Raw genomic sequence first — 14,913 nt, forward strand, 5'->3', positions numbered from 1 at the left:
AATCTTATGACCCATCCCATTCTTTTGTGACATATACTCCAGAAGTTAATTTGGGAAGTCGAGTCAAAAACAGTTGTAGCACTGTGTAGCAATGTATTTAAAATGACTCTCTTCTGGATGGGGTGGTGAAAACTCTGCATGCTGAGATATAAATCAGTGTACCTCTGGTGCACAGGGCAGCAGCCGCCCATACAACTTTGTTTGCCACAACATCTCAGTATGTCTTCTACTGTTTCGGCAATGAACCAGATGCGTGGGTGCATACTGTTCATGTGATCAATAAACTGTTCCAGAGCGTTGGGACCTTGTGGCCAGATTGTAAAAGTATCACAAATAATCGATAAAATTGAGAACAATCTTCTTGTACTGAATTTTATTGTATTTGAAAGTCTACAAATGACCATGTCCCTTTATTAAAGTGTCAAATCAGAGAGAAAATAAAAATTGAAATGAAACATCTTCGGGGTTTTGTGATCTGTTACAGTTTTAATAAATGTTTAGATACAAAAAAAACCATTTATGAGAGCCCATTTGTCTGGAGCAGCAAAACTAGCACCCAACACTACTTGCACTACTTTCAAAAAGGGCTAAAGAAAACATCCAGGACATGGTGGAGCACATTACAGTTACTATGACATTAAACTATCTCTTCCAAATTTGACTAGCAAGTTTAGAAGGGAGCCTATCCAACTGTGACATGAGGAAAGTAGCTCTGCATTCAGGACCAAACAGCAGCTGTGTGAAGGTCCAGATGTAGACAGTCAGCAGAGAACCCTGCAGCTTTCGATATAGCAAGAGTAAAAGTGCATTGAGTAATTCAAGAAAGCAGAGTAGAAGTTCGTGATTAAATCAATGATTTCATTTTAGTAACCAAAATATAGGAGTGAGTTGGAAGAATATCTTCCAAAAGCGAATAAATGCAGGTTAATACAACACTGAAAACATTTTTAATCTTTCCTAGCAAACTGTTCCCAAAAACAGTAGATTATTTTTCCCAAATAAAATGTAATAATGTACAAGACACCACTTTGTAGCATCATAAAGAGAACCAGAAGAATTAGCTGTTAGAATTGATTTTCACCAGCAGAGAATGATAATGCCCTTTTCCCCTGAGGGGATTAGATTTTACTGTGCCACTAGTTAATATACAACAAAAAGGCTGAACACTTTTCACCAGTGTGTGTGTGTGTGTGTGTGTGTGTGTGTGTGAGAGAGAGAGAGAGAGAGAGGGGGGGGGGGAGGGGGGGCGTGAGGTAGGTGGGTCACCTAAAGTTTCTTGATCTCTTCAACAAAAAATTATCTTTTGGCAGTGAAATTTTATCACACATCTGAGTGAGGACAGGTAGACTACTTGGAAGAATCAAATAAAGGGGCAAGGAAAAGAATGAGCTAAGTCCAATTTTATAAATGTTATGCACTGAAACGCCAAAGAAACTGGTATAGGCATGTGTAATTCAAATACAGAGATATGTGAACAGGCAGAATATGGCACTGCGGTCGGTAACATCTGTATAAGACAAGTGTCTGATGCAGTTGTTAGATAGGTTGCTGGTGCTACAATGGCAGGTTATCAGGATTTAAGTGAGTTTGAACATGGTGTTATAATCGGCACACGAGCGATGGGTCGCAGCATCTCCAAGATAGCGATGAAGTGGGGACTTACCTGTACGACCATTTCACGAGTGTACTGGGAATATCAGGAACCCGGTAAAACATCAAATCTCCAACTTTTCCGGGGGCTGGAAAAAGATCCTGCATGAATGGAACCAACAACGACTGAAGGGAATCGTTCCACGTGGCAGAAGTGCAACCCTTCTGCAAATTGCTGCAGGTTTCAGTGTTGGGCCATCAACAAATGTCAGTGTGCGAACCATTCAATGAAAAATAATCGATACGGTCATTTCGGAGCCGAAGGCCCTCTCGTGTGCCCTCGATGACTGCACGACACAAAGCTTTATGCCTCTCATGGGCCCTTCAACACCGACATTGGACTGTTGATGACTGGAAACATGTTGCTTAGTCAGATAACTCTCGTTTCAAATTGTATTTAGCGGATGGACGTGTACGGGTAGGGGGACAACCTTATGAGTCGATGGACCCTGCATGTCAGCAGGAGACTGTTCAAGCTGGTGGAGGCTCTGTAATGGTGTGGGTCGTATGCAGTTGGAATGATATGGGATCCCTGATACATCTAGATATGAGTCTGACAGGTGATATGTATGTAAGCATCCTGTCTGGTCACCTGCATCCATCCACGTCCATTGTGCATTCCGACGGACTTGAGCAGTTCTGACAGGACAATGGGACACCCCACATGTCCAGAATTGCTACGGAGTGGCTCCAGGAATGCTCTTCTGAGTTTAAACACTTCTGCTGGTCCCCAGACATGAACATTATGGAGCATATCTCTGATGCCTTGCAACATGCTGTTCAGATACGATCTCCACCCCTTCGTACTCTCACGAATTTATGGATAGCCCTGTAGGATTCATGGTGTCAGTTTCCTCCAGCACTACTTCAGACATTAGTCGAGTCCATACCACGTCTTGTTGCCGCACTTCTGCATGCTCACGGGGGCCCTACACATTATTAAGTAGGTGAATCAGTTTCTTTGGCTCTTCAGTGTAGAACATTAATATTTCTAGTTAAATCTTTTCTTGATCGTACAGTTCTGTAACATTTACAGTTATTTTGCAAACTTACAAACCTTAACTAACATCCTGTAAATATGTAACAATGTTATTGCAAATTTGTTTGAAGTTTTGATAATGTATGTTAAAAAGTTGAGTAAGAGTTGCTTATCAAATTAAAGAAGGGGATCCGTCCACGACTTCAAAGTAGCATAAACACTGTATTTTCCTTTATTACTTGACACAGAATCGAAATATAATTTAAAAGCAGTACAAGACTGCCTAGTCTGAGAACTTTAAGCAAAAAGGAGGCAACTCTCATAATGTTCTTTTGCTAATGACAAACAAAAAATTTTCAAAATATATAGCTCCTGGTATTTCTCATGATAGATGGGTAATCTGAATCTGTATCATAGTAAAAAACATATATGGTTGGGAGAAATCTCAGGAAAACCCAAACTCTAGTCCTTTGGATTCTTCAACCGGATGTGCTGATTTCAAACAGCAATCTTCTATGCTCCATTCTGAATTTGATAAGCCTTGGGTGAGTTCCATCTATGACAAACTCTCTAAATGGATTTGTAGGAAAGGGATACTTCTGCACATAGAAGTGCCTCAGGAATCCTGTACATTGGTGAAAAGTTTCAGCTTTAGTTTCCTAACAAAATGTGTGAATCGTGGAACAGACAACATCACTACCTTTTTTGGCAACACATTCAGGATAAAGGAAAAACGTATCTATGCATTTGATAAACAGTGGATGTTTAAAGTTTACATATATAATTGCCATTTATAACATAAAGCTTTAGTTGTAATGTTGGGCAGAGGCAGATCCTTGCCAAAATCCATATATATGGCTTCCTTTTCCAGCTCTTTCTGCTTTCCTTCTTAGCTTTTCTCCTCCTCTCATAAAACATATTTGCTTTCCATTTGTGAAAATAGTTTTAAGTTTTCTAATTCTTCAGTTGAGACTCATTGTCTCTGATTTCTGCCACTTCTGTTTTTCCATTTGTAGGCATTTCACTTTGCCTCTGTATTTGTCACAGGTACTACATGTATCTGTGTGAGTATACTCAAAGGAAATACACTATGTATGTGTTTTGTAATATGCCTTACGTGTTGGGTAATTCTCTTTGAATAAATTGAACATTGTACTTATGTCCAGTTCATCAGAGAGTATACTTTAGTTGTATCTTCTAACCCATAATAACAATGTCTGTCTGGAAAGGGGGCAATATGCTGCTTAATTTCCAGGGGCTGTTCCCGTGTTTCTCTCTCTTATCAAGAAGGGCATTCCTGGTAGTTCGATGACTAGACACTACATATTGTGTCTTACTTTTTGATATGTCATGTGCCATGCATTGCCATCAATGCCGTAAGAAAAACAAAAACTTCTTTCACTGCATCCCATATTTGTACTCAAACTGTGTACCCATAGGTCGCATTGTTAAATCTTGCTTCACATTCATTTTTCCTAGGCCTTTTTTAGTACATTAGAAGTACACAAAGGAGACCATATAAATAAGCATCCTGCAAAACTACGCAGTCCAGTAAGTTCAGCACTTAATGGACTAAGCCTTTTTGTTGTGTTTCATATGGGCTGAGCTCTTTCTTTCCCTGTACAACTTCTTTTCAAAGCTCATTTGCATTATGACTGAGTTAGTTTTCCTAGTTACCATGGTAAGAGATGTTGGATCTGTTCTGTATTTCCATATACTGGTGAAAAAAGAAAAAAATGGACTTAACTTTTTTCCTGGACCCTTCAAGTATCTTAGCAGTAATTATTGTCATTGTGTTCTGTTCCTTCCTGAAATCTAATAGACCTCATTTTACTCTGCATATGAATTTTTTGTTTGCCCTATATGTATCAGTCCACTTTCTTCTCTTCTCTCTTTAAATCCTCAAACAGTATAACATTTAGCACTTGTGTTCCAGTTAGTACTGCAGCAAGACACATTTAGTACTTGTATCTTACATTCCCATACAATATTTATTTTTTTTACCTTCAAATACATATATTTTAAATTGCAGAAACTTATAAAAGAAAAACTTTAAGTTTAAGCAGTAGTTTAAAATAAAATTGCCTTTTGCATGCTGCACATTAGTTTTTCACATTTTACATATTTTGCCTTATTTACAATGCATCTTCAGTGGGCGTCAGATCAGCATCTAATTCATTATCAGTAAGCCAAACAGCTTTCTCCCATACAGAAAACTGGCTGAAAGGCTGCAGTGACCACAACAGAAACTGCAAACTGTCAACCAATTGTCTATATGAGAGAAAGCTGTTTGGATTACAAATAATGAATTAGATGCTGATCTGAAACCCACTGAAGATGCTTTGCAAATAAAGTGAAACACATCTGGGTGTGCAAGCAAAATTAAAAAAAAAATTAATGTCCAGCATGCAAAAGGTGTTTTTCTTTAAAATTACTTCAATTTATACACTACTGCTGCAAAAATGTCCACCACAAGAAATTTGTAACTTATATTTTAAGTTATGTAAACTATGTTCATCAAGTTTATGAACAGATAAGCTGGGTGACAGACCCAGTAACTTGTGATGTATACATTTAAGGATATAAGTGACAATGTATTACTGAAGCAGCTTTTCATTTTCTAATTAATGTTGATACAGTATAATTTTAGGCGCAATTTTTTGTTGCAGTTTGATTTATTTGTAATGTTTCTGCAGGTTCGAATAGTGTGTATGAGTGATACACACTCATTGACTCCACATATCAGATTTGACATTCCAGATGGAGATATTTTCATACATGCAGGTGATTTTACAAAATGTGGCAGAGAGGAAGAGGTTATTGATTTCAATAATTGGATAGGTAAGCTTAGTTGTTTCCTAATATTACATCCATGATAGTCAATATTAATATGAAAACTGAATTTATTTGTAATATGTAATTTTAGGTCAGCTGCCTCACAAATATAAAATTGTTATTGCGGGAAATCATGAGCTGAGTTTTGATGAAACATTTACACAGTCTTTGAACAGCAGTCCAGGCGACAGAACTTCTCATACAGGTTACAGTGTTGTTGATAAAATTCCAACATTGGGTGTTCCAAAAGAAAACATAACAGAAGCAATAACAACCCCAAATGTGAAAAAATGTTTGACAAACTGCATATATTTACAAGATGAAGAAGTTGTAGTTTACGGATTGAAAATATATGGCACACCATGGTAAGATATTCTTTGTAGTGTTTACACTTCATTTCCACTGTGCATCCTTTAGTAGTGAACTTACTATCCGTGAATTTACTGTTTATGGGGAAATTTACTTGTATAATTGTCATCATAACAAACAATGCATGAAAAAATATCAGAAGTGTCATATCTCAATGAGGAAATTAAAACTTTCAGCACAGGGCAGGAGCATGGAGAGGAACTCTGGCTCATGTTTAAAAGAATAACTGATCATACATTGGACAGATATGTACCCAGTAGAACAGTTCTTGGTGGGAGCAAACCTCCATGGTATACAGTCACTGTAAAGAAACTTCTAAAGAAACAGAGATTACTGCATAATATGTGTAAAATAAAGCATAGGACTATAGATAGAGAGACGCTGAATGAAACACATTTGGCTGTCAACAGAGCAATACGTGATGCCTTCTATGACTACTGTAGCAGAATATTGTCAAGTGACCTTTCACAGAACCCAAATAAATTCTTGTCGTATGTAAAGGCTGTAGTGTCCAGCCCCTAGTGAATGATACATGAACTGAAATTGATGGTAGCAAAACAAAAGCTGAAATGTTTAAAACTGTTTCCAAATATTCCTTTACAAAGGAAAACCCAAGAGAATTGCCCCAATTTAATCCTTGTATGAATGGAATAAGTATTAATGCCAATGGTTTTGAGAAACAGCTGAAATCATTAAAATTGGACAAAGCCCCAGGGTCAGGTTGTACACTGATTTGTGGTTGAGTTAGCCTTTCTTCTAAGTATAAACTATTGTAGATCCCTTGAATAAAAAACCATGCCCAGTAAAAAAGCACAGGTCACACCCTTCTACAAGAAGGGTAGTAAAAGTGCTCCACAAAATTACCATCCAATATCCTTGACATCAATTTATTGTCAAATCTTAAAGCATATTCTGAGCTCAAACACAATGAGGTATCTTGATCAGAATGACCTCCAAAGTGCCAACCAGCATGAATTCTGACAACATCGATTGCACTTTTCTCACACGACATATTGAAAGCTTTGGATCAAAGTAGTTAGGTGGATGCAGTATTTCTCGATTTCCGAAAAGCATTTGTCTCATTACCACATTTATGCTTATTGTCAATAAATTTGATCATATTGGATATTAAGTGAAATTTGTGACTGGATTGAGGACTTTGTGGTAGGGGAGACACAGCATGTTATCTTCGATAGATAGTCATAATCAAAGGTAGAAGTAACTTCAGGTATACCCCAGGGAAGGGTGTTGGGAACCTTGCTGTTCATGTGGCATATTAATTTATGTTCTGCTATCAATTTGTTCCTCCACAAAAGTTACTGATTCACAAACATGATACTATTTCAACAACAAATCTCAAAACTAATCTTGCATTCTTTCGGCGAAGTAACTGGATTACTGAAAGATTTTCCCTCCTACGAACCAACGAAACTTTCAGCTCTTAATTATATTTTACAGCAAATTTTTGTATTACTTATCCATGGTGCGGCTGCATGTGACTGTTCCGCACTGGAGCCCATCACTTACTCTCCGCATATAACTTGCTGTTTGACCAATACCACCACTGGGACATTGTTTAATGTTATACAGCATGACAATGCTCCCAATAGAGAAAAGACACTTTCAGCTTCAAAAATTGCTCCTTGCACCCCTCCAGTAGAATCTTTTCAGCAAATGCAAGAAAAAACTTTCTTGGAAATTCAAAAGAGAAAATAGGAATCCTGCATAAATTATGATCTAGAAACAAGAACCCTGCATAAACAAATAATTGGATATCAACTAACAACCCAGCAATGGTTCTGTCTTGAGTTGTTATACTCCAATAGACTAAAAATTTTGTTGTTGTGGTCTTCAGTCTCGAGACTGGGTTGGTGCAGCTCTCCATGCTGCTATATCCTGTGCACGCTTCATCATCTCCCAGTACTTACTGCAACCTACATCATTCTGAATCTGCTTAGTGTATTCATCTCTTGGTCTGCCTCTATGATTTTTACCCTCCACGCTGCCCTCCAATGCTAAATTTGTGATCCCTTGATGCCTCAGAACATGTCCTACCAACCGATCCCTTCTTCTAGTCAAGTTGTGCCACTAACTCCTCTTCTCCCCAATTCTATTCAATACATCCTCGTTAGTTATGTGATCTACCCATATAATCTTCAGCATTCTTCTGTAGCACCTCATTTCGAAAGCTTCTATTCTCTTCTTGTCCAAACTATTTATTGTTCATGTTTCACTTCCATACATGGCTACACTTCATACAAATATTTTCAGAAACGACTTCCTGACATTTAAATCTATACTCGATGTTAACAAATTTTTCTTCTTCAGAAACACTTTCCTTGCCATTGCCAATCTACATTTTATATCCTCTCTACTTCGACCATCATCACTTATTTTGCTCCCCAAATAGCAAAACTCCTTTACTACTTTAAGTGTCTCATTTCCTAATCTAATTGCCTCAGCATCACCCGACTTAATTCAACTACATTGCATTATCATCGTTTTGCTTTTGTTGATGTTCATCTTATACACTCGTTTCAAGACACTGTCCATTCCGTTCAACTGCTCTTCCAAGTCCTTTGCTGTCTCTGACAGAATTACAATGTCACTGGCGAACCAAAAAGTTTTTATTTCTTCTCCATGGATTTTAATACCTACTCCGAATTTTTCTTCTGTTTCCTTTACTGCTTGCTCAATGTACAGGCTGAATAACATTGGGGAGAGGTTACAACCATGTCTCACTCCCTTCCCAACCACTGCTTCCCCTTCATGCTCCTCGACTCTTATAACTGCCATCTGGTTTTTGTACAAATTGTAAATAGCCTTTTGCTCCCTGTACTTGACTCTGCCACCTTCAAAATATGAGAGAGAGTATTCCAGTCAACATTGTCAAAAGCTTTCTCTAAGTCTACAAATGCTAGAAACATAGGTTTGCCTTTCCGTAATCTATTTTCTTAGATGAGTCGTAGGGTCAGTATTGCCTCACGTGTTCCAACATTTCTACGGAATCCAGACTGATATTCCCCGAGGTCTGCTTCTACTAGTTTTTCCATTTGTCTGTAAAGAATTCGCATTAGTATTTTGCAGCTGTGACTTATTAAACTGATAGTTCGGTAATTTTCACATCTGTCAACACCTGCTTTCTTTGGGATTGGAATTATTATATTCTTTTTGAAGTCTGGGGGTATTTCGCATGTGTCATATATCTTGCTCACCAGATGGTGAGTTTTGTCAGGACTGGCTCTCCCAAGCCTGTCAGTAGTTCTAATGGAATGTTGTCTACTCCCGGGGCCTTGTTTTGACTCAGGTCTTTCAGTGCTCTGTCAAACTCTTCACGCAGTATCATATCTCCCATTTCATCTTCATCTACATCCTCTTCCATTTCCATAATATTGTCCTCAAGTACATCGCCCTTGTATAGACCCTCTATATACTCCTTCCACCTTTCTGCTTTCCCTTCTTTGCTTAGAACTGGGTTTCTATCTGAGCTCTTGATATTCATGCAAGTGGTTCTCTTTTCTCCAAAGGTCTCTCTAATTTTCCTGTAGGCAGTATCTATCTTACCCCTAGTGAGATAAGCCTCTAAATCCTTACATTTGTCCTCTAGCCATCCCTGCGTAGCCATTTTGCACTTCCTGTCGATCTCATTTTTGAGACTTTGTATTCCTTTTTGCCTGCTTCAGTTACTTCATTTTTATATTTTCTCTTTTCATCAATTAAATTCACTATTTCTTCTATTACCCAAGGATTTCTAGCAGCCGTCGTCTTTTTACCCACTTGATCCTCTGCTGCCTTCACTACTTCAACCCCCAGAGCTACCCATTCTTCTTCTACTGCATTTCTTCCCCCCAGTCCTGTCAATTGTTCCCTTATGCTCTCCCTGAAACTCTGTACAACCTCTGGTTTAGTCAGTTTATCCAGGTCCCATCCCCTTAATTTCCCACCTTTTTGCAGTTTCTTCAGTTTTAATCTACAGTTCATAACCAATAGATTGTGGTCAGAATTCACATCTGCCCCTGGAAATGTCTTACAATTTAAAACCTGGTTCCTAAATGTCTGTCTTACAATTATATAATCTATCTGATACCTTCTAGTATCTCCAGGATTCTTCCATGTATACAACCTTCATTTATGATTCTTGAACCAAGTGATAGCTAGGATTAAGTTATGCTCTGTGCAAAATTCTACCAGACTGCATCCTCTTTCATTTCTTACCCCCAATCCATATTCACCTACTATATTTCCTTCTCTCCCTTTTCCTACTGATGAATTCCAGTCACCCATGACTATTAAATTTTCGTCTCCCTTCAGTATCTGAATAATTTCTGTTATCTCATGATACATTTCATCAATTTCTTCATCATCTGCAGAGCTAGTTGGCATGTAAACTTGTATTACTGTAGTAGGCATGGGCTTCGTGTCTATCTTGGCCACAATAATGCGTTCACTGTGCTGTTTGTAGTAGCTTACCTGCACTCCTATTTTTTTATTCATTATTAAACCTACTCCTGCATTACCCCTACTTGATTTTGTATTTATTAACCCTGTATTCACCTGACCAAAAGTCTTGTTCCTCCTGCCACCGAAATTCACTATTTCCCACTATATCTAACTTTAACCTATCCATTTCCCTTTTTAAATTTTCTAACCTACTAACCTACCTGCCCGATTAAGGGATCAGACATTCCACGCTCCGATCCCTAGAACGCCAGTTTTCTTTCTCCTGGTAACGACATTCTCTTGAGTAGTCCCCGTCCGGAGATCCGAATGGGGGACTATTTTACCTCCAGAATATTTTACCCAAGAGGACGCCATCATCATTTAACCATACAGTAAAGCTGCATGCCCTTGGGAAAAATTACGGCTGTAGTTTCCCCTTGCTTTCAGCCGTTCGCAGTACCAGCATAGCAAGGCCGTTTTGGTTAGTGTTACAAGGCCAGATCACTCAGCCATCCAGACTGTTGCCCCTGCAACTACTGAAAAGGCTGCTGCCCCTCTTCAGGAACCACATGTTTGTCTGGCCTCTCAACAGATACCCCTCCGTTGTGGTTGCACCTATGATACGGCCATCTGTATCGCTGAGGCACACAAGCCTCTCCACCAATGGCAAGGTCCATGGTTCAAATATTTACAGTTGTTTACATTTTGGTTAATATGTGTGACAAGTAGGTAATCAACACTATACAAAAATTAAGAATATCAAAATTCCTTAGTGCATCAGTTAAGTCTGAATAGTGTACAACTAATCTTGAACATTAATTTTTCTGAATAAACAGGATTATATATTATAAAGGAATATTCACAAAGATGTGTAGATGTTATGGGGATAGGTTATGTAAAAAATTACGATGTTGTCAGTTTTCAAACAGTTAAAGACATTCTTTACTTTTCTGTTTCCTTAGCGTAACATAACTGATGATACTTTTCAACTGTAATAAATGTAACTTTTACCTCTTTCAGGTGTACTTCCATAAGCTCAGTAATTAAGGTACCCCACCTGTTCTTTGTATAGGATCATTGATCAGCGTATGCAAAAGGAATCTTATTGCACATATAACTGCTGCTCTGTACATTGAAGAAATCAAGAAAATGTCAACTTTAATTAAACTGGAACTTAATTGGTTACCAGCTGACTACCTAACATAATACAGTGTCTCATAACTGTACATCATACAGTATGTTATGATTCAAGTCGTAATCAAATCAGAAAAAATACAAGAATTATATATCTACAGCAAACAAAATGACCTGACATAAAGAAACAGATGATAAAACTTTTTCTGTAGGTAATGTAAGACCGCCAGACAGTCTGGTATTTGAAGTTGGAAAAACATTTCTAACACAAGGAAATACTAGTTGCTGATTAATTATCTGAAACAAAACCTTTGGATAGATATGCGTAATTGACATTTCACTTTTCCATGCTTTGAGCAGTGTTCACTCTCACTGACAGTTAGTACTATCACCTAATTCTATCGTTTCTACTTCTGCTGAGGACCTTAGGTGAGTGCAGCAGGTGTTGATTGTTGCATAGCGGCCATCACCATGGCCGAAGGTCAGCGACCTGCCCACGTATCATTGCTAAGGCAGCATGGGGTGGCATGCTGAAGCTCAGCCACAACTATGTGTGCTGTGGCTGTCAGGTGGCAGTGGATATGGCCAGATGCTTGGAGGAACTGCATTGTGTCACAGCTCTCTTCCACTATCATTTTGGCAGCTACTCAGACATATAAATGCTACAGACACTGAGCCACAGACAGGCACAACAAAAAGACTGCTATACACTTTAGGTTTTGGCCAAAATACCTTCCTCTGAAGTAGAAAACACACACACACACACACACACACACACACACACACACACACACACACACACACACACGACTGCTACTGAAGCCACATTGCGAGGGCCATTGCCAGAACATGATGGGAGTGATGACTGGGTTGTGGTGAGGAGGAGGCTAGGGCTGGGAGGGCGAGGGATTGTAGGGTAGGGGTGGCGGACAGTGAAGTGCTGCCGGGGAGCGCACAGGGATGAGGTGGAGAGAGGGTAGGGCAGTTGTGTGCAGTCGGGAGTTTATATGGAGGGCCGGGGAGAGGTGGGAAGGGGGGATGGGTGGTGGAAAAGGAAAGAAGTAAAAAGACTGGGTATGATGGTGGAATGAGGGCTGTGGAGTGCTGGAATGGGAACAGGGAAGCAGCTGGATGAATGAAGACAATGACTAACGAAGGGTGAACCCAGGAGGATTATGGGAACATAGGATATATTGCAGGGAAAGTTCCCACCTGCACTATTCAGAAAAGCTGGTGTTGGTGGGAAGGATCCATAAGGCACAGGCTGTGAAGCAGTTATTGAAATGAAGGATGTCATGTTTGGCAGCATGCTCAGCAACAGGGTGGTCCACTTGTTTCTTGGCCACAGTTTGTCAGTGGCCATTCATGCGGACAGACAGCTTGTTAGTTGTCATGCCCACATAGAATGCAGCACAGTGGTTGCAGCTTAGCTTGCAGATCACATGACTGGTTTCACAGGTAGGTCTGCCTTTGATGAAATAAGTGATGTTTGTGACCGGACCAGGGTGTATACGCCCTGGGACAACCGGGAAATCTGGGAAAAAACCCAGGATTTATTTCATCTGGGAGAAAACTGGAAAAAACCCAGAAATTTTTAGGAATTCCGGGAATTTTCCATTCTTTTAGTTTTCATTTAAATATTTGTAATTTTGACTGCAGTCTACCATCTAAAAACTGATCCTGACCTTATAAAACTACCTGCAGACAAAATCTCCATCACTGTTGTTTTGAACTGCAAGATTACCTGGCAGAAGGACTCCACCAGCTGTCTGATACATCCACATACCAACCTTGCCTCAATGACCCCATTCCATAAATCCAGCAGGATCTCCAATCACTCCTCAAATCCATAGGCCTATCCCAGAACCTCTGCCAGGGTCCATCTCTCTGCTCACTCCTACCACTCCCGCACTCCTACCTTCTACATGACACAAGTCCATAAACCCAACCACCCAGGATGCCACATTGTGGCCAGTTACTGTGCCCCCACAGACAGAATCTCTGCTCTCATAGACCAACACCTTTAACCTATTACCCAGTACCTAACCTCCTATATAAAAGACAACAACCACTTCCTCCATAGACTCTCCACAGTTCCTTCCCTTTACCACATTATGCCCTGCTCATCACCACTGATGCCACGTCCCTTTACACGAACATCTCTAATGCCCATTGCCTTACTGCTATTAAATACTACCTTTCCCGACACCCAACAGATTCCAAACCGACAACCTCCTTCCTAGTCACCATGATCATCTATATCCTCACCCACAGTTACTTCTCCTTTGAAGGCATTACCTACAAACAGATATGGGGTATGGCATGGGCATCAAAATGGCACCATCCTGTGCCAATCTATTTGTGGGCCATCTAGAGGAAACCTTCCTGAACCACTCACCTGGTTCAGATTCATTGGTGACATCTGTGTGATATGGACCGAGGGTTAGGGTATCATATCCACATTCCTCCAGAACCTCAACAACTTCTTCTCCATTTGCTTCACCTGGTCCTGCTCAACACAACAAGCCACCTTCCAAGATGTTGACCTCCACTTCAAAGATGGCTACATCAATACCTCCATACATATCAAACCTACTAACCATCAGCAATACCTCCACTTCGATAGCTGCCACCCATTCCTTACCAAGAAGACCCTTCCATACATCCTAGCCACCCATGGTCATCGCATCTGCAGTAACAAGCTATCCCTCTTGAAATACCCGAGTGTCTCACTGTAGCCTGCTCAGACCGTAATTATCCTCCCAACCTTGTACAAAAACAAATATCCTGTGCCTTATCTTTCCAGTCTCCCACCAACTCCCCAGGTCTCACTGTCTGGCCACAGAGGAGCATACCCCTTTGTAACTGAGTACCACCCAGGACTGGAGAAAGTGAATTACATTCTCCACCATGGTTTTGACTACATCTCATTATGCCCTGAAATGAAAAATGCCCTGCCCACTATCATTCTCACCCGTCCTATATTGGTAATCCGCCATCCACTGAACCTACACAATATACTTGTCCATCCCTACACAACCCCTACTCCCAACCCCCTTGCCTCATGGCTCATACCCCTATAACAGACCTACATGCAAGACCTGTCCCATACATCCTCCCACCACCACCTGGTCACAAACATCACTTATCCCATCAAAGGCGGACCTACCTGTGAAACCAGGCATGTGATCTACAATCTAAGCCGCAACTACTGTGCTGCATTCTATGTGGGCATGACAACCAACAAGCTGTCCATCTGCCAAGAAACAAGTGGACCACCCTGTTGCAGATCACACTGCCAAACATGACATCCTTCATTTCAATGACTGCTTCACAGCCTGTGCCATATAGATCCTTCCCATCAACACCAGCTTTTCTGAATCGCACAAGTGGAAACTTTCCCTGCAATACATCCTGTGTTCCCGTAACCCTCATGGCCTCAACCTTCGTCAGTCATTGTCCTCACCCATCCAGCTCCTCCCCTCCCTGTTCCCATTCCAGAACTA

The 14,913-nt window shown here is 40.2% G+C and overlaps 1 protein-coding gene across 3 annotated transcripts in view; it reads left to right on the forward strand.

Moving 5' to 3' along the window:
* Positions 1 to 14,913, forward strand: part of LOC126188867 (metallophosphoesterase domain-containing protein 1) — a 68,500-nt gene that overhangs the window by 19,514 nt on the left and 34,073 nt on the right. For all 3 annotated transcript variants that reach the window (XM_049930517.1, XM_049930519.1, XM_049930520.1), the window contains exons 2-3: positions 5,326 to 5,470; positions 5,556 to 5,829. In XM_049930517.1, the coding sequence (XP_049786474.1) occupies positions 5,326 to 5,470; positions 5,556 to 5,829 (419 nt within the window). The remainder of the gene's footprint in view (positions 1 to 5,325; positions 5,471 to 5,555; positions 5,830 to 14,913) is intronic.

Source organism: Schistocerca cancellata, chromosome 5 (assembly GCF_023864275.1).
Source record: "Schistocerca cancellata isolate TAMUIC-IGC-003103 chromosome 5, iqSchCanc2.1, whole genome shotgun sequence".
Lineage (NCBI taxonomy): Eukaryota > Metazoa > Arthropoda > Insecta > Orthoptera > Acrididae > Schistocerca > Schistocerca cancellata.